Source organism: Myxocyprinus asiaticus, chromosome 11, assembly GCF_019703515.2.
Source record: "Myxocyprinus asiaticus isolate MX2 ecotype Aquarium Trade chromosome 11, UBuf_Myxa_2, whole genome shotgun sequence".
In the NCBI taxonomy this organism is placed as follows: Eukaryota; Metazoa; Chordata; class Actinopteri; order Cypriniformes; family Catostomidae; genus Myxocyprinus; species Myxocyprinus asiaticus.
This window is the reverse complement of record NC_059354.1, coordinates 5,915,272-5,934,736: the sequence shown is the minus strand read 5'-3', so window position 1 is coordinate 5,934,736 and position 19,465 is coordinate 5,915,272. Positions and strand designations below refer to the sequence as shown.

Below are 19,465 nucleotides of genomic sequence, written 5' to 3'. Positions count from 1 at the left end.
GCATTAACTGCATCCTGTCTGGCATATTTTTATGACAGTGACACGCTCCTTTTATACACATGGAAAACGTGATTCTCATCAGGATTTGGATGTACACTCATCAGCATGCACTTCCCTTCTACCGGTCGATTTTGAAAAATGTTATTAAATTACTGAAACATGAAAAAATTAAAACTTCAAACGAAACACAAATATAATCAAAATAACGAAGTGGTCAAAAAAATCATACCAAATGCAAACATTTTATCCTCTTTTTTGCAGTGAAAATCACTCTCTGACAACAGTTGAAAATATACCAATATAAATAAGATCATAAATACAATTGTAAATATAGACATAATAATAATAATAATTGAAAAATAAACCATAACCTATAGATAGTTTAACACAAATCTCATACATTTTAGTTTAATAAAATAGCTAAAAAAAAAGTGATTGTACATAATATGATGTTCCATTATATTTTCAGAGTTTGAACATTAACTTAAAGCTGCACCTTTAATTACCATCTGCTGGTGGAATCTCCAAACTGCAAATGCAGGAACTGAGTTTAAACTTTGCATTGAAAACAGACCTGCTTTTGAAACATCTTAGCGCAATGTACAATTTCTCAGGCAATTTGCTAATTGCGCTTTGAGCCACTTCATTTACATTCAATATACCCACAGTTTGCGTGCATACACATACATATAGTGCCAGGGGTAGGAAATGATAAGGTGCTTAGCCCCACAGGACACCCACCCACCCCCAATAAATTTAGAAATAGGTTAAAATGTGTAATGACTGATAGTGTATTCTACATTAACACCTTCAGTGTTCTGCATTTATTGCATTTTGAACAAACATAATTATGACCCAATCACACAATTAAAGAAAGGTTGTGGTACTAAACATTTTTTTTTTTTTTAATTATAAATTATTAATGTTTGTTTGTTTACATGGCATGGAGGTAAATTACCTACTGTAAAGTATTTACATTGTATGGGTGATTATATAAGTATATATAAGTGCATTCGTTAGTAATATTTAAATTAAAATGCTCACTTATTAACTTATTAAAAAATCCTAATCCCTGATTTGACTATAGCTTCAAATTAGATATAAATCACTTTTTTTTGTGAATTGGTTTAGTAATAATATTCTGATTGATATTCTGATTGAGTTGCTTAATGACCATGGCCAGTTATGTTCCTTTTCAGAATGTTCCCAAAAATATAATTTTGAGGCCACTCCAAAAGAGTTCCAAATTGTAATATGCCATTTCTATTGGTATTAAAATTCTTTTAAGAGAGCAAACTCTGTGTGATCCAAAACCCTTGAGTTTAAGGAACCCCTGTTACTGATGAATAGTTTAGTAACCACTTTGTTTATAATTATCTCTATAGAAAAACTATTACAGCATATATTTATCAATGGCTATTGATACTGTATTTATCCTTAGAGGATTCCCTGCAGAGGATTTCTCTCTGGAGCAGATGCGAGACGAGACCCTTAGGCACGCCTTTGATCAAGTGAAAGTGACTGATGGTCAACGCCACCAGCAAGACACTGCACTCGCATATCCGTATTTTTCAATTATCAAGGATTGGTTGTTTCGAGTGACACAGGATGCCCGGATAAAGGAAGATACATCCCAATTAATAATCCCAAAGAGCCATCGGAAAATGCTATTCCAGATGGCTCATCATAATCCGATGGCAGGCCACTTAGGGCAAGAAAAGACACTGAACCGTCTAATGGCCCATTTCTATTGGCCGGGCATTCACGGGGATGCTCGCAGATGGTGTGCAGCATACCGTGAATGTCAGCTGCTGAATCCACCAGTCCCCCCCAAGAATGCCATTGCACCCCCTTCCATTGATCGAGGTCCCTTCGAATGAATTGGTATGGACCTCGTCAGGCCATTAGAGCGGATGGCACGTGGGCATCATTTTGTGTTGGTTCTGGTGGACTATGCATCGCGATACCCGGAAGCAGTGCCTATGCGCAACATCTCAGCACGTAGTATTGCGGAGGCACTCTTCAGAATAATCTCCCGAGTGGGGATTCCTAAAGAAATCCTCACTGATCAAGGCACGACATTTATGTCATGCACACAATGGCTGTATAATGGGGTACTCGGCTATGGGAATTTGCACTGGGAGATAAATTTTATTAATCCCCACATCGAGCTCTAAATTACTCACTAAGTGGCAAGGGCCCTTTGAGGTCACACGCCGAGTTGGGGAAATCGATTATGTGGTTAAACGAATGGATAGAGGTGGAGCACATCAGATTTTTCCACCTCAGTCTCCTAAAACCATGGAGAGAGGTGGTCCCCATGACTTTGGTGATGGTGGTTCTGGAGTGGGAGGAGCTCAGATTGGAGGTGAACTTAAAAGCCACCGATTGAGTCACCCCGGTCACTTGCGAAGACCACCTCTCACCGTCACAAGTTACAGAGGTTGCCAGGTTGCAAAGTGAATTCTCTTCCCAGTCGTATGAATCACAAAAAGCACCATATCAAAACGACCCCAGGGGTAGTGGTATGCAGTCGTCCCTACCAATTACCCAAACACAAAAGAAAAGTGGTTTGGGAAGAATTAAAGGCCATGCTGGATATGGGGCTAATAGAAGTATCCCACAATGACTGTGCCAGCCCAGTGGTGTTGGTTCTGAAGAGTGATGGCTCGGTCTGGTTCTGTGTGGATTATAGAAAAGTCAACGTGGTGTCAAAGTTTGATGCATACCTGATGCCTCAGATTGATGAACTGCTTGATCAGTTAGGCATGACTCGCTTTTATTTGACACTGGATTTGACAAAGGGATATTGGCAGATCCCCTTAACTCCCATGTCCCGTGAAAAAAAACTGCATTTTCCACACCGTTTGGCTTATACCAATTTGTCACCCTTCCTTTCGGTTTGTTCAGGGCCCCGGCTACATTTCAGTGGCTCATGGACAGAATCCTCAGACCGCACTCCGCTTACGGCGCTGGCTATCTGAATGACAACATTATTTACTGTATTGACTGTCAGCAGCACCTGCAGCATCTGAGGGCTGTCCTGAAGTCGTTGAGATGGGAGGGACTCACGGCAAACCCTAAGAAGTGTGCAACTGGATGAGTGGAAGTATGGTATCTGGGCTTCCACTTGGGTCATGGACAGGTGCGGCCCCAAATTGATAAGACCACCTCGATTGCAGCCTGCCTGAGACCTAAGACCAAAAAGGAGGTGAGACAGTTCCTGGGGCTGGCTGGCTATTATCGTAGGTTTGTGCCTAATTATTCGACCGTCACCAGCCCGCTGACTGATCTTACTAAAAAGGGGGCACCAGATCCAGTCCAGTGGATGGAGCCATGTCAGCAGGCATTCATGCAAGTGAAAGCTGCACTTTGTGGCGGGCCGTTATTGCACTCTCCTGACTTCTCTCTCCCTTTTATCTTGCAGACGGACGCATCGGACAGGGAGAAGGGAGCGGTACTGCCCCAGATGGTGGAGGGGGAGGAACACCCGGTGCTGTACATTAGTCGCAAGCTCCCGATGAGAGAGATTAAGTACAGCACAATCGAGAAGGAGTGTTTGGCCATCAAGTGGGTAGTCCTCACTCTCCGGTACTATCTGTTGGGACGTGCTTTCACCCTCTATTCGGACCATGCCCCACTCCAGTTGCTCCATCGCATGAAGGATGCCAACGCACGGATCACCCGTTGGTATCTAGCTCTCCAGCTGTTTAAGTTCGAGGTGGTCCACAACCATGATCAACAGTAAAGGTACACCATGACACAGGATCGCCTCAATGGTTTTGAGAAAATCAATGATGATTTTGCATCAATGAAAACTAGGAGGGGAGTGTTACATTTTTAATTAGGAATTAGATGTAGCAGCAATCTGTAAGTATTCTGCCATTTTCTTTATTTATTGACTCTATAATTTATTTGTGCAATTTAAGTTGTGAATATATAATGTAAATATTAATCTAATTTGCCATTTAATGTGTATATGGTGGCATTAAGAGGGGCGCCATGTCGGATCTCGCCTAGGGTACCAAGTAAGCCAGAACAGATTACCTCATGGGGACTTTAAAAGGATGATGGTTTGTTGAAACCTGCAGAGTGACAACAGTCCCACCTACTGACCAGAGCAGGTAATGTTCAACAGCTTGCTATAAATGTGAGGTCTTTAAAAAACACCTGACGGTCATTTATGCGCTGAACTAAATGAATGCAAGTGATAATCTACCATTGCTTTTTATTACGGACAGACGTACTACTGGCAAACAAATTCAAAGTCATTCAACATATTTAATTTGTGAAATAAAACGTGTGTGAATCTTAAAGAAAAGATCAGGGGCTTGGGACAACACATCAGGTGCTTTAGCCTCCAAAGCCCCCCCTTGCATTGCCCCTGAATAGTACAAACACTTCCACCCAAGCCCACTTGCACTTTACTCTGCCACGAAAAATGCGCTTAGAATTACTGTAGCTCTCTCACGAAAACTGCATAAGACGTAGCGCACGGTCGTAGGGTGTAGCGCTGCCCTTTGCGCACTCACAAAAATAGAATTTAAATACACAACGATCAACATTGCGTAAATTACTAAAATAATCCACTACAAACAACAAATTACTGTATATTACTTGACTGATTACTTTATAAAAAGGTAATCTCATTACAAATTACTTTGTTACTTTCTAAAACTTTTGTTTGTTTGTTTTGTGCTCAACCATTTCAAAATAATATCTATACTGTATTTCCTCCATGCTCATTGTCATACACTTGTTTCTCCCAGAGAATGATTAGTTAGGAGACTTTTGCCCTTAAGCTGTCACAGAAATACAAAGAAGTACATATGAACATAACTGATGTTTCAAATTAATCTACATTAATAATACAATTTTAGACATGTTTAACCCTTGTAATGTCCTTAAAAGTAGTCAGCTTACAATAATTGAATGTCAGTAACTGAAATCTGACTATTACACTTTAAAATGTTAAACTACTTTTTGAATAAAAAGTAATTAGATAACAGTAACTAATTACTTTGTAATCAGATTACACACAACACTGACAACAGTAAATGCAGTAGACAATCCAGGCGATGACAAATTGAGCACAAAGTGTGTCCCAGTGTTCACAAACTGCATTGCCATACTGTCACAGACATCATGAAATATATATCATGAAACTCTGACATCTCAGCAGCTTAAAACACAGTGGCAACTCAGTTCACAGACTGAAAGCAAAGGTTTCATGTAGCAGGATTTCTCACTGGGAGCAACAGTGATGAGACAGACTTCAAAAGACAAACAGATACACTCACAAAGACCGCAGGGATCCCAGAAATGATCAAAAGCTGCTTTTCATCTTTTCTTAGAAGTGAAAAGTAGGTCACCACCTGAACACAACATAACTGTGATTAGAAATCAAAAATAGAAATGACTTCTGTCTGTTTCTTTTCCATTTTCACTCGTTCTCCTGCACAGCATGAAACTTTATATTCAGATCGAAATCAAAAATATCTCACGCTAATAAGCAGTTTAGCTCAAATGTGAATACATTTATTTAGCTGAAAGTTAGAGAATTAAAGTTAAACGAGGGAACTATAGAATATGTGACTAGTTTAAATTACGTGTTCCAATTTGGCATGTGGCCATTATATTGTTAAAACAAAGTATAACAAAATATATTTTTATATTCCACATCAGGGTCTCCGATCTCCCTGAAGGGGTTTGTTTTTTGATGGTGAATGACTGTACATTATCCATTACGTCTGCATTTAAAAAAGGCAAGATCATGAAAAAAGGGACCCCATACTTTGTAAATAATATTAAACTAGATATCTGCATTTGTCTGCATTTGAGGTATCATTCATGTCCTTAACACAAACTGGGTGGAAGAAATATAATAATAGTAAGCAACAACAACAGTGATGCTTTTCTTAGCAAACACCACTAATATGTTGTTGAAAACCAGGCAAAGCAGCAATTGTCTCAAATCTGAAACTGTAGAAGCAGGATTTGTAGTGCTGCTATGTTGTTTTGTGTCTGTTCACTCTCTGTAAACAGGATAATACAGCATTATCTTATCTAGAATAGCCAGATCATTTATGTCATCTAGTTTAGTACCATACGGTAGGATTGGTAGCTGAATTATCCATTTGCAGTAGATCTGGCTGCTTTGGTTTTCATGTGTTTACCTGGTCCAGACTGTCCTTGAAATAATGCAATTAAGATAACATTCATTTGCTGGAATGACATGAAAAAAGTGTGTTTTTGTTGGTACTGGATCATCATCTCTTCCCATTTTCCTGTTGTGACTGTGACCTCACTTAGTTCCACTTCCTGTCCATCACAGCTCCCCACTTGAATTCCAGCATGCCGCACTTGAATGTGTGATTTCCAGCTTGAAGGTTTCCCTCACTCACCATGTGCTCGTCCATAGGCATTCAGTCTATTTAGTGATCCCACGCACCTTTCCCACTGTTTCATCAAATATCTCGGCCTCTGAGTGGACTAGAAGCTTTATCTAGCTTTGTGCTGATGTATAACATTTCATCATCAATAGTCAAGAACATAGTTTGCCGATGGTTTGTTTATCATGCTTTTTCTGCTAGAGTGCATATTTTGTTCTGAACATCTGAGACATAACATTGGATTATTTACCCAAGCAAGCTCACAGATAAGTAGAAAGTGGCTCATTTTGAAGAAAACAGCCCAAGGTTAGAGCTGATATAGAGTTTGTTGCTGCTTGAGGCGTACAGAAGCAGCGATCAGAGCAGACATGAGACATTTGTCTATGTTGTCTTACAGATATCATATTTCACTTTATGTGAAATAGGGAAATATTATATCATTGAAACTGGCAACAAAATAAACTACATGACATATGACATGCTATTTGAAAAAAAAAAATCTATATTTATATTTATTCAAATTTCCACATCATCCCCTCTAGGATGCGCTCATTTGATGCAGAGGATTTCAGGCCTTATCTTGTTATTTATAGAAGTGATGAATTTCTATGAAAAGTTCAGATTCTAAGGTACCAAATCTGACTTTTAAATTGTAAGAGTAATGTTATTACACAAACTTCTGGCCCCACCGATGGACCTGCATTGTTTAAGGGGTGAAACCAAAAATATTTCTAAATTCAAATTGCACTTCAAAGAAAACAAGAGAAGTAATAAAATGAAGTAGTCAAAAAAAAAAAATAATAATAAAAAAAAAAACAAAAAATTATAACCAGCTTATTTAATGAATCCAAACAATTACAAACTCAAACTCAACTTGGAGGCCCTTTTTGCCATAAATATCACAGTATAAAACAACAGGTGCAAAATTACAGATACAAATTAATTAAGAACATAAATGCATTTATAATTATAAAACATTTATAATTTGAAATGTAAATGAACTATTACCTCTAGAATGTTGAACACAAATCCCACAAATTTTATCTTAATTAAACCAATTAATCATGTGCATAATAAGGTCACGTGACAACAAAGGCATTGCTATAGTTGTAACTGTTTTAAATGCTTATTGTTCATGTGTATTGTTCATGTTTATTGCAAACTGCTTTACATATTATAGCTATGTTTGAAATGTAATACTAGCTTTCTTCTGGAAATCTGCGCAGTGTCTACTACTGTATACTGTCTACAATTTTCAAGAATAGTACATGAAGTAGTAAGTAATATTCCACAATTAACAGATTAAACAGTCGTATGTTACACTGACCTCACTATGTTTGTCACATGACCCCATTACATTTACATTATAATTGTTTTTTAATCAATTTTAATAAAATTTTGCGCAAAAATATATTTTGGTAGTCTGGTCAAATACTCAAACTACTGGTCAAAAAAAAAATGTTTTTTTTAATTGCACCTGTATTTACTTCGAGGTCATAAGTCACACTGGAAAGTAAAGTGCATTGACTTGTGTACAAACTATATACTGCAGCCATAGTAAGAATAATATGCTAGCAGTCCATTCTGAACACAGCCTGTATCTGAGAATGTGTAAGAGTGGCCCTGTTCACAGTTATGCAGAGATTTCCACAAAACTTATCGACCGGCATTCTTGTGAAAACACTGCTGTACATGTGACAAGTCCAGTCAGGATCAGTTGGCTGGTGCATGTGCCGCCTCACACAAAAGATCATTATTGCAACTTCAGTTCATCTTACATAGGGTGTATGGAGTGTCAGAGTTTTCCAGCAGGAGTGTGTCTGTTTTACTCAGAACAGTAATATAATAAAAAAACACACACACATACACACACAGATGAACTCACCCGATGTGATTGGTCCGTAATGAGATTTCCAGCTCTCGCAGGACCTGCGTCGACTCCTGCACCCTCCTCCTGAACTTCTGCACAGGAGAGAAAAAAACGCTAAGTAATTACAGTATTCCTCATCTATTTGGTTTAATAATACTATACCTATAGGAAAGAAAGATCACCAAGGAGATCTAATTAATATATCAGTAGCTTCTCCAAGAGCGCAGAGATTAAATTGAGAGCAAATGGAAACTTTTGCTGATACTTTTGTCTTCTGCTTCTCAGATCTTTCTCCTGAGCAAAAAAAAAAAAAAAACCCCTGTAAAGTCTGTAAACAAAAGTCAAAGATTTCAATATGAACTAATATGTGTCTTTTTTTTGTTTTTTTTTTTTTTTTGTTTCAGGAAGTTTAGGAGGAACATCCGAGGCAGGTGATACTTAAATGAAATGTGAAACCTCAAAATAATTTTTCTGGTTCAATACATGTTAAGCTCAATTGACAACATATGAGGCATGGTATTGATTACCACAGAAAATATTTTCAACACGTCCCTCGTTTATTTAAATGATATGTGTTCAGTGGCGGTTCTGGCTTACTTGGTGCCCTAAGCAAGATCTGATGTGGCACCACCCCCTAAACACCCCCCTCCCCCCAAGCAAATGAATGGTGACCAGAACGCTGAAGCTCCAAAAATCACAAAGGCAGCATAAAAGTAATCCATAACACTCCAAAAAGGACTTAAATATTGATCTGTTTCTCACCCACACCTATCATGCTGCTGGGGTCTATACCAAAATCTAGTGAGCTGTCTTCGGAGGCAGCATTTTAAGACATCATAGGAGCATCACATGAGGGCACGGACTACAATCCCAAGAAGCATTACAAATAAGGTAATCAAATCAAAAAACAATGTAAAAATATAAAATTATGGATTAAAAGTGGTTTATTATAATTATAGAGACAATATATTTTGATGTTATTGCAAAATATTCAGATTTTTGCAAATGTCTAGGTAGTTTGAGAGTGTAGGAGACTGACTCGATTGCATCATTAACAATGTGTCATGGGAGTGGGCGGTCGCTAAAGATCTATTTTGGTGCACTTTCTTTGCTGGGATTTTCTGATTAGTGGATCTTTCTCTTCAGGATCATGGGTAGTGTAGTTCTTCAGCAGGAATTATGCTATTAGACATTTTCTTTTTCTTTTCTTTTTTAAAAAAATAAAGATGGAGCAAACGAATGGGATTTTTACTTCTGGAACCAGACTGTTGCACTCTATACATGCTCATGGTCTTATTGTACATGATTGATTGGTGCACATTATAAAAAAATAATAAAATAAAATGTTTGCATCAAAACTTCCTCTGCCTCTGAAACAACTTTCATTTTTGGCTCACATCATCAAGCCCTCTTATTTTACAACCCCTCCAACCACCTATCATAGAGACCACTTTTCATCCAATCAATTCCCAATGAACAAAGATCCACCCTGATGGATAAAGTTCCCCTTTTTTTTTACCAATGAATATCCTGTTTCACTCAGGAATGTTTCAGATTGCACAAATGGTTTCTGGGCGCTGTTGCATTTAAACTGTAAAGCTATTATTCCTTCACTTTTTAGTAATAGTACATTTACAAACTGCTGAACATAGCAGCCTCAAATTTCATGGCAAATTTCATGCCAATTTTCTTCAGCTAATAAAGCTAATAAAATTCTTTCAATGTGCAAGGTACTGTGGACAGTGTTAGCCGTAACGTCAGATATTTTGGCTGAAATTAAAATGTTACATTTGGGACACCTACTGTCCCATATTCAAAGGGATAGTACACCCAAAAATTTAAATTCTCTCATCATTTACTCACCCTCATGCCATCCCAGATGTGTATGCCTTTCTTTCTTCAGCAGAACAGAAAGGCAGATTTTTAGTAAAATATCTCAGCTCTGTAGGTCCATACAATGCAAGTGAATGGTAATCAGACCTTTGTAGCTCAAAAAATCACATAAAGGAAACATAGAAGTAATCCATAAGACTCCAGTGGTTAAATCCATATTTTCAGAAGCAATATAATAGGTGTGGGTAGATGTGAAACTAAAACACATGTGATTTCAGATGAAAAAGTGAAAGTGGAGATTTAGGGTACAGGTTAGGGTATTTTGATCTGTTTCTCACCTACACCTCTTAAATTGCTTCTGAATATATGGATTTAACCACTGGAGTCTTATGGATTACTTCTATGTTTCCTTTATGTGATTTTTGGAGCTACAAAGGTCTGATCACCATTCACTTGCATTGTATTGGCCTACAGAGCTAAGATATTGTTCTAAAAATCTTAATTTGTGTTCTGCAGAAGAAAGTCATACACATCCGGGATGGCATTAGGGTGAGTAAATTATGAGTGAATTTTACTATCCCTTTAAGCACCTAAACATTCGAGGGGGACCCACCTTGGCAAAAAGCCCCATACTGAAGGCATTATTTGTGTGGCAAAAATTTGGCAACCCTATCAATGAGTCACTTTGAAATACAATTTGAAATATAGCTGCAAGCAGCGATGACGGGTCCAAGCACCATGGGTCCATTTCCACCCAGTGGCTTTCAGAAAACAATGCATGATGGACACATGCATTTTGTGGAGGAAAGCAAGACAAGTGCCTCAAAAATACGTGAATAATAATAATAAAAAATAATAATAACATTTAATGCATTGCCATGGCAACACAATTTAAGATATCAAGTAACCCTTCACAATTTTACATCAGCTGTATCTTGACATTATTCTTAACAATTTTGAAGTGATTTGGGTAAATGTAAGATAACTATTTCAAAGCATGTTTTAAGTGCAACACTTCCTGCTTCCATTTGGTGGTGCTATGACCATGACCCATAATAGCCACAACCATGTGATCAGCCCCCATTACCAAACATATAGCTGAATTTATCAAAATCACACAAGGCACACAGAAGATATAAGGCACTTCCTGTTTTCCATTTTTCACCATATATTTATTGCTTCGCCATGGCGACGCCATTAAAAATATCAAAAATATGTTCGCAATTTAGCATCTACAATGTCTTGGCATGATACTGCAAAAATGTGGTGCCAGTCACATGAATCCCCTAGGAGGAGTATTTAAAAGTTCAGAGCCTGGGATTTTCAGAAAATCCAAAATGGCCGACTTCCTGTTGGGCGAGCTAATGATTGTAAGTATGAAAGTTGTTTGGCTTGATGGGAACAATATATTACCAATTTTGGTGACTCTAGGTGAAAATGGGGGTGCTACATAGACCTCGTTAAATGCCCATTTTAAAGGGGGCACTACAGAGCCCCCCCTACACGCCCATGTGTGAACTTTTACCCAGTCTTAATGGCCGACAACTCTGTTGTGTGTGCAAAATATTATGCATTTATTTACATTAAAATAGTATGTAACTACATTACAAGGGGTATTTAATTAACATTTGAGTCTGGCTATAAATTCCTTCTTAAGGTCTGGCCGAAGAACAAACATCAGAACCTCAACTAACAAATAGATTTAGATTTATTTTACTTTGAAAATAAAAAACATACAATGAAGGGTTATTGTTTATGAAATCTGAGGAAGAATATTTAGACCTGCTTAAGTCTATCTTTCACCAAATCAACCAACATAAGAGAACAATGGCAATCTAATGTAGAACTGTCTATTTACTCAAAATAATGTAGCCTAAAACTGAAAAAAAGAGCATAATGTCTGTTTTTCCTTTTTATTATTATTATTATCCTCCTATTCAGTGAGGGGACAATTAGCCTTTTCTTGTCCTGCACGCACAAATTTGCACACAGGAGCCATATACTTGTGCTGATAATAAATAATCATAAGAAACTATGAAAAACTGATTTGATGATGTTCAGGATTGTGAACGCTGACACACCTGTATACAACTAAACACTGTCAGGATTTATGCATAGGCAAGTTCATTGACACTTCACACAATCTTTTAACGAGCACTACAGAAAAGAAGTGAGAATAAAATGCAAATTTTCCTGTGTATTTTCTTTGAAGCTTCAGCTTTCATCATCGATTTATGTTTTGTGAAAAAAGGTTGTGCATTTGAACTGACATCACTTCTGTAATACCTTTGACTTTTTTTAAGTCTGTAGTTTTGACTGCACCCAGTGGATAAACAATTTGCATAAATACATTTGATTGAATAAGATGCGATAAAATGTGCTCACCTAAAAGTTGCTGGTTCATGTTTTGGGAAAGAGTGTAACTGAACTATGCCCAGACAAGCTTAAACATGTGCGCTCCAGTCCGGAACTGGACCATGGATAGCTTGACAACCGCCTATGCTGTTGTTGCACGTGTTGAGTGTTGTTAAACTCACCACTGAGTTTTGCGCAGAGAGGGCTTGGATGTTTACCGCCGCAATTTTATCAAAATCATTTGGAAGGTCAGATAAACGTGACTGGCTGGCCTCATTGAATCAATGACTTACATTTAATAAAGACATAACATTGTACTGGGAGACTCTGAGAAATGGTGGTATGCAAGATAAAACTGCCGGTGTACTGACAGTCTGTTCTACCTGCTCAGGATGTGCTACCAGCAGTGAAAACAGTGATATGTAAAGTCTAAACTTGAGTAGCACATGTCGAGGCATGGGAGAACCTGTCGGTATATACTACAACAGCATTAAAGATGTTAAAAACCTAGGTTGCACATTCTGTCAGCCAGATAATACCTACCAGGATTTGCTACCAGCATAACTATACCAGATAGTGTGATTTGGTGTAACACCCCTTTCACATCACAAGCATGATCGCCGCGTAAGCAGAGCGTATTTTTTTCGCTGTCCATAATAACAGATTATAGCATTCACATCGGAAGCGTCAGTAGCACGTGAGCTGCAGTGCAGCGGGGGTTTCGTCTCTGAGTCTATTTTTGCTGCGCCGCTCGCGCTCAATTAAAGTGACCGTGCACTGTTGATGGATAAAATGTATGTGATTTGACACAAAACAATTACACAATGCACAGAATAAGCAGTCTAGTGTGTCTTTATACTGTACAAATTAGAGCACATCTGAAAAACAAATTAAGAGAAAAAAAAAGAAATTCCAGGAGATTTAACAATTTAAACCAATTTAAAATATGTTAATTATAGATCTTAATCAGAAGTAAGGTTTATCATTTAAAACTACAGTAAACTACAACATATGAGCCAGAAAATATGAGACAAAAAACTGTCTTTTATGTACTATTAAACATAGAACAGGTCTATAGGCTTCAGCAATACTCAATCACAGCCGAGTTTGCTTTCACTTGTAAACACATGCACATGACAGACATGCACAAACATACAGCTGAATTTTCATCAAAATCATACAATACATACAGAAGATGTAAGGACTTTTAATTTAAGAATTTTAAATCTGCACTGTCTTGACATTATTATAAAAAAATGTGAACAATTCAGGTAAACATAAGAGGGATATTTCAAAGTCTGTTAAAAGTGTCACACTTCCTTCCGTCAGTTGGTAGCGCTACGACCGTGACCCACAATAGTCACATCAATGTGATCAGGCCACAAGACCAAACATACGGCTCAATTTTTATGTAAATCACATGATACATGCAGAAGATATGAGACACTTCCTTTTTCAACACCGCTTATGACTGTCAGTGCAAAAGTCGTCCGGCTTGATGAGATCTATATGTGTACAAAGTTTGGTGAAGGTAGCTCAAAAGGGATGTGCTACAGAGCCCCCCGAACATGCCCATCTTCTAGGTGGTGCTACAGAGCCCCCCTGCATGCCCCCCCCCCCGCCCCACAACTTTGCCCAGCCCTAATGTCTGATGACTCTGATGTGTGTGCAAATTTTCAAGAGTTTTCATGAATGTTAGTACCCCAAATTTTACATTTTATATATTTTAAAGCCTGTTGTAAGAGCCACACTTCCTGCTGCCAGGTGGTGGTGCTATGACTGTGACCCAAAATAGTCACATCCATGTAATTAGCTCCCAAGACTAAATATACAAGTCAATTTTGATCTAAATCACACATTGCACACAGAAGATATGGACACTTCCTGTTTCCCATTTTTTGCGATTAATTTAATGCCTTGCTGTGGCAACACCGTTTGATATATAAAAATCTGTTCACAATTTAGCATCTTCAATGTCTTGGCATAATGTTGTCTAAATGTGGTGGCAATCACATGAATCCCCTAGGAGGAGTATTCCAAAATTCAGGGCCTGCAATTTTCAAAAAAATGCACATTCTATCCAAAATGGCTGACTTCCTGTTGGGTGGAGCTAATGACTGTAATTTTGAAAGTTGTCTGGCTTGATGAGAACAATATATGTACAAGTTTGGTGACCGTAGAAGAAACTAATCCCAACACTTTTGTCAAAAGGTGGTGCTACAGAGCTCCCAGGCCATGCCCATGTGTTAACTTTTGCCCAGGCCTAATGGTGACAACTCTGATGTGTGTGCAAAATATCATGAAAATTCAAGCATGCCAAGTACCTCAAAAACATATGAATATACATAAAAAGGAATAATGACATTTAATGACATTATTCTAAAAAGATTTGAAGCAATTCAGGTAAACATAAGAGGGATATTTCAAAGTCTGTTTAAAGTACCTCATTTCCTTCCGACAGTTAGTGGCACTATGACTATGACCCACAAAAGGGGGTTACCTTACCACCCCCCCACCTGCAACTTTGCCCAGCCCTAATGGCCGACGACTCTGATGTGTGATGTTCAAGAGTTTTCACACATGTTAAGAACCCCAAAAGTACCGAAAACCTTGAAATGAAGAAGAAGAAGAATCCTTAGAAGAACAATAGGGCCTCCACACTTTCAGTGCTTGGGCCCTAATAATAACAATCCTTTGAAGAACAATATGGCCTTCACACTTTCAGTGCTTGGGCCATAATAATAATCCTTAGAAGAACAATAGTGCCTCTGCACTTTCAGTGCTTGGGCCTTAACTAGAGCTGTCAACCATTACATTTTTAATCGAATTAATTACAAGGCATACTGATTAACTAATAAAATTAAACACACATTATAATTAATTTATAATTATATTTATTTATCACACATTATACATTTGCACATATACAGTGAAATTCTTTTTTTCACATATCCCAGCCAAGCTGGGGTCAGAGTGCAGGGTCAGCCATGATACGGCACCCCTGGAGCAGATAGGGTCAAGGGCCTTGCTCAAGGGCCCAACAGTGGCAACTTGGCAGTGCTGGGGCTTGAACCCCTGACCTTTTGATCAGTAACCCAGTGCCTTAGCTGCTGAGCCACCACTGAGACATATCAATATCTCCTGAGAAAGGCCCCGAAATAAGTACATTTATTTATATAATAATCAAAATTATTATACATAAGTGGACTAATACATGAAATAATTCATATTATTGACATTATATGAGGTAGATTGGTTGTTCTCACAGGACACATTTTTGCTTTCTGTCGGCGCTCTTTTCGTTGGACTAGTTGGTCATGATTACATGTATTATTTTTTTTATGCATTACTTTTATACAATTAATCTCTCTGAATTAAGGAGTTAAATCACCTGGAGTATTATGGACACAATGCAATTTGCGACACATTAATTATATTCTTGCAAATGATTTAGGATGGATAGCATGTAAACTGGGAAAGAGTGAAACAGACATATAAAAACTGAGTGTAGAGAGAAAGAAGGGAGTGTGTGCTGTGCTGTTCCCAGCGTGGGTGTGTTTGGCACATGTGGATTTGGGATGCAGTGTGTGTGTGTGTGTGTGTGTGTGTGAGAGAGAGAGAGAGAGAGAGTGCTTACACTCTCACTTTTACTTTAATCAATCCCAGCTGAGGACAGAGAGAGAGAGAGAGACAGAGAGCTGTTCTCCAGAGAGGTCATCCTGGAATGGACTCAATGATGCAGACATTCTTCAGGACCCTCTGGAATGACTCTCTTCCTGTTGCCATCTAATTGGCTGAGAGCCTTGTGTGGAATGCACCATATGCAAAGCTATCAGCTTACACAAAGTAACGATTGTTTACGTCTGCAGAAAAGAACCATGACAAGAATATACAGCCTTTACTCTCTCTGTGTCTCTCTCTCTGTTATTAGGTTCGTCCTCTACCTTCTATGGGTCTTTCTATTCACTTCTCTCTATTCACTTATTCTATCCATTCTTTAACTCGCTCCTTGCCACATTTCCTAAAAATTACCCCACCCCGAGGCCTCAGTCGCTCTTTCTTTCTCTGTCTCTCACTCTCTCTGAGCTCAGGGACATGATATCAGCTGCTTGCATGCTTTGTTAGTGTTCAGCCACTTCTGTTGGTTTTGTTTATACTTTTTGTGGCTGAATTCTGACACTCATGGTTTGAGTCATGTTGTGTGAACACATGGCTTTGTTTGGTTTTCATTGCCATGTGTTATCTTGTTATTTGCTGTGTGAGTGCACTTGGCTTTGTGTTTTCTCATTGTCACGTGCACTCATGTCAGTTCAGTCGTGACTGATACCCCGCCCCCCCTTGTTACCTTGTTATTAGTTTATTTGCTTCACCTGCCTTCCCTTGTTACCCTCCTCATTTCCTTCCCTATTTAAGCTCCCTTTGTTTTCTTTCCCATGCCAGTTTGTTGTGGATATTTCCCTGTCATGGTTGTTTGTCTGTTGGTCTGTTCCTGTTTCCAGTTGGTTCCTGTTATTTGGCATGGAGCTACACATCCTTTGAGGCTCCCCACTCCATCCCAGCCCGTCACCAAGATTACCGCCTTGGACTGTGATTTTTTCCCCTTAGAGTTTTTTTTTTTTTTTGTTTTGTTTTGTTTATTTATTAATAAAAGCCCATTTTAGTTCACTTTGCGCTTGAGAAACCTGACAGAATGAACTGGCCAGTAAAGGACTCAGCAGAGATATGGGCATCCTCATTTTCCCATCTCCTGCCCCCCATGGCCCCCTTAGAGAGCGTTCAGCCCAGCTCGCCTGGCTCTGCTCCCTTCATCAGGGGGACGCTGACATAAGGGTTTTTGCCTGCGAGTTCCTGAGAACAGCGATGGAGCTGGATTACAATGAGGTTGCCCTCAAGGATTTTTTTTACTCCTGCCTTGAGAACCCCTTGGGTCCTGGGAGATGGAAAATCTGGGGGTTTTATCATTTGGGGGTTTCATGAGTTACCTGTCCCACAGGAAGGATTGGATTAATCCTGACTGCGGGCATCCTCTCAAGAGTGACCATCCCATCATCTCACCCCCATCCAGTCAAACCCCCAGATCTCCAATGACTGGTAAGCTGAGGAAGAGGAGGAGGAATGGGTTAGCTGCAGTCCCTGTTGATCGGTAGGAAGCGGCCGAGCTTGCTGCTGACCACCAGGAGGTGGAGGAGCCCGCTGCTGACTGCCAGGAGGTCCCTGAAGTTTGGTTGTGGATATTTCCTTGTCATGGTTGTTTGTCTGTTGGTCTGTTCCTGTATCCAGTTGGTTCCCGTTGTTTGGCATGGAGCCACACAGCCTTTGAGACTCCCCTCTCCAGCCCAGCACATCACCAAAATTATCACCCTGGACTTTTTTTTGTTTTTGTTTGTTTGTTTATTTATAAATTAAAAGCCCATTTTAGTTAACTCTGTGCATGAGTCCTCACTTCTCTCTGCACCCAAAACCTGACATGCTTGGGTTTGTGGATTTGAACAAACTCCTGAGTCTAAATATTAAACTTTGTTGTTTTACTTGCACTGTTTGTGCAACAGATTTAAATGACACCTTAAGTCATGCTGCTTCTTGAGGAAAGATGGGCTACTACTTTTCTAAGTGATAAGGCTTATGAGATATTTAGGAATGCGGGTGAGTAATATGAATTCCAGGACATAATTAATCTGGGAATGCGTGGCTTGTCCCATTAAGTAAATGTATGGTGTAATAAAAACTTTATTTTATGAAAATAAAGTATGTGACGTCTCCTTAACTCCCGAGGCATTATGGGACAGTAAAGTGTCCAGTGGATGCACACTTATAGTAGCTCTATTGTAAGTCGTTTGGGTATTTCTCGCTAACTGTTTTATGAATACTGAGGATTCAGACATACTTCTCAATTGACATACTGCTTTTGGCATACTGTATAGTAGGGAAGTAAGCATATTCGGATGTGGGGCAGTTTTGTCCTTAAAGGTGTAAAGGTTTACCCATAGCAGGAAGTAAAATGCTCCTGCAAGGTCAGCTGTCTTACTGTAGCTGTGAGGGTGGGACTCTAGCCAAGATAATTGAGTTATCAGGAGCTGTTTTGTGTCTGAGGTCATTCATCCTAGCACTAACGCACACACACAATCAAATCAGAACTCACCTTCCTGGTCACGGCCGGGTCAAGATAACTCTGCAGCTTGTGGATGTATGTATGAGGAGGATTCTTCACCTGGAACCTTTCCTGGAAAAAATAAAAAGAGCAATATTTTTGCATTTCTGCACAAAAAGTTTTGAGTTCCTTTGCGATAGTTTTGTATTGCCTCAAAATGTTGTACGTTCCTTTGCAGTAGTTTTGCGTTACCTCAAAAAAGTATGCCTTTCCTTGGAATAGATAAACAATAAACATGATTTTTTTTTTTTTTTTTTGATGACTTCAGCAGATTTATATACTATCGATTAACAACCTCGGAGCTTACAGTAGGTCTGTCTTTAAACTTTAAATTTTCATAAAAAAAATACAAAATAAAATAACACATGGAAAAATACATTTTACTTCAGAAAAAGACTGTTGTTTTCTTTTGTCTTTGTATTATTTCACGGCACCCCCTTTTTCTCTCCAATCATATTCAACTTATTATGCAAACTCTTCTTTGAAATATTATTTCTGTAGCTGTGGCACTGTAAATTCAGTAGCAGTGCAGCGCCACTGCCAAATAGTGTTGAGACATCGCTGTCTTCTATACTTATTATTACTGTCAATGACACTGGTTGGACAAGATGAACAAAGAGGAAGACGTTATTTAGAAAAAAAAAAAAAAACGAACAGCCTCTGTTTTCTTCAGGAGGACCAGAATGAGGCAGTATGTTATGTCTGCAGGGACACAAGGTAATCAGACCAACAGACAATGACCCACTTTAGAGCACAGATCACCCTCTCTTGCTCTCACTGAAACACATGGTAAAATCTTAAAAACATGACTGGAGTGACTGCAATTTGAGAACTCGTCCATGTACTGTGAGAGCTCGCTGCGCTCAA

General features: G+C 38.8%; 1 protein-coding gene across 3 annotated transcripts in view; it reads right to left on the bottom strand.

The window, feature by feature from the left end:
• LOC127448058 (formin-like protein 2) overlaps nucleotides 1-19,465 on the bottom strand; it is a 149,966-nt gene that overhangs the window by 84,106 nt on the left and 46,395 nt on the right. For all 3 annotated transcript variants that reach the window (XM_051710325.1, XM_051710324.1, XM_051710326.1), the window contains exons 3-4: nucleotides 18,590-18,670; nucleotides 8,278-8,354 (exon numbers count right to left, since the gene is read on the bottom strand). In XM_051710325.1, coding sequence (XP_051566285.1) covers nucleotides 8,278-8,354; nucleotides 18,590-18,670 — 158 coding nt within the window. The remainder of the gene's footprint in view (nucleotides 1-8,277; nucleotides 8,355-18,589; nucleotides 18,671-19,465) is intronic.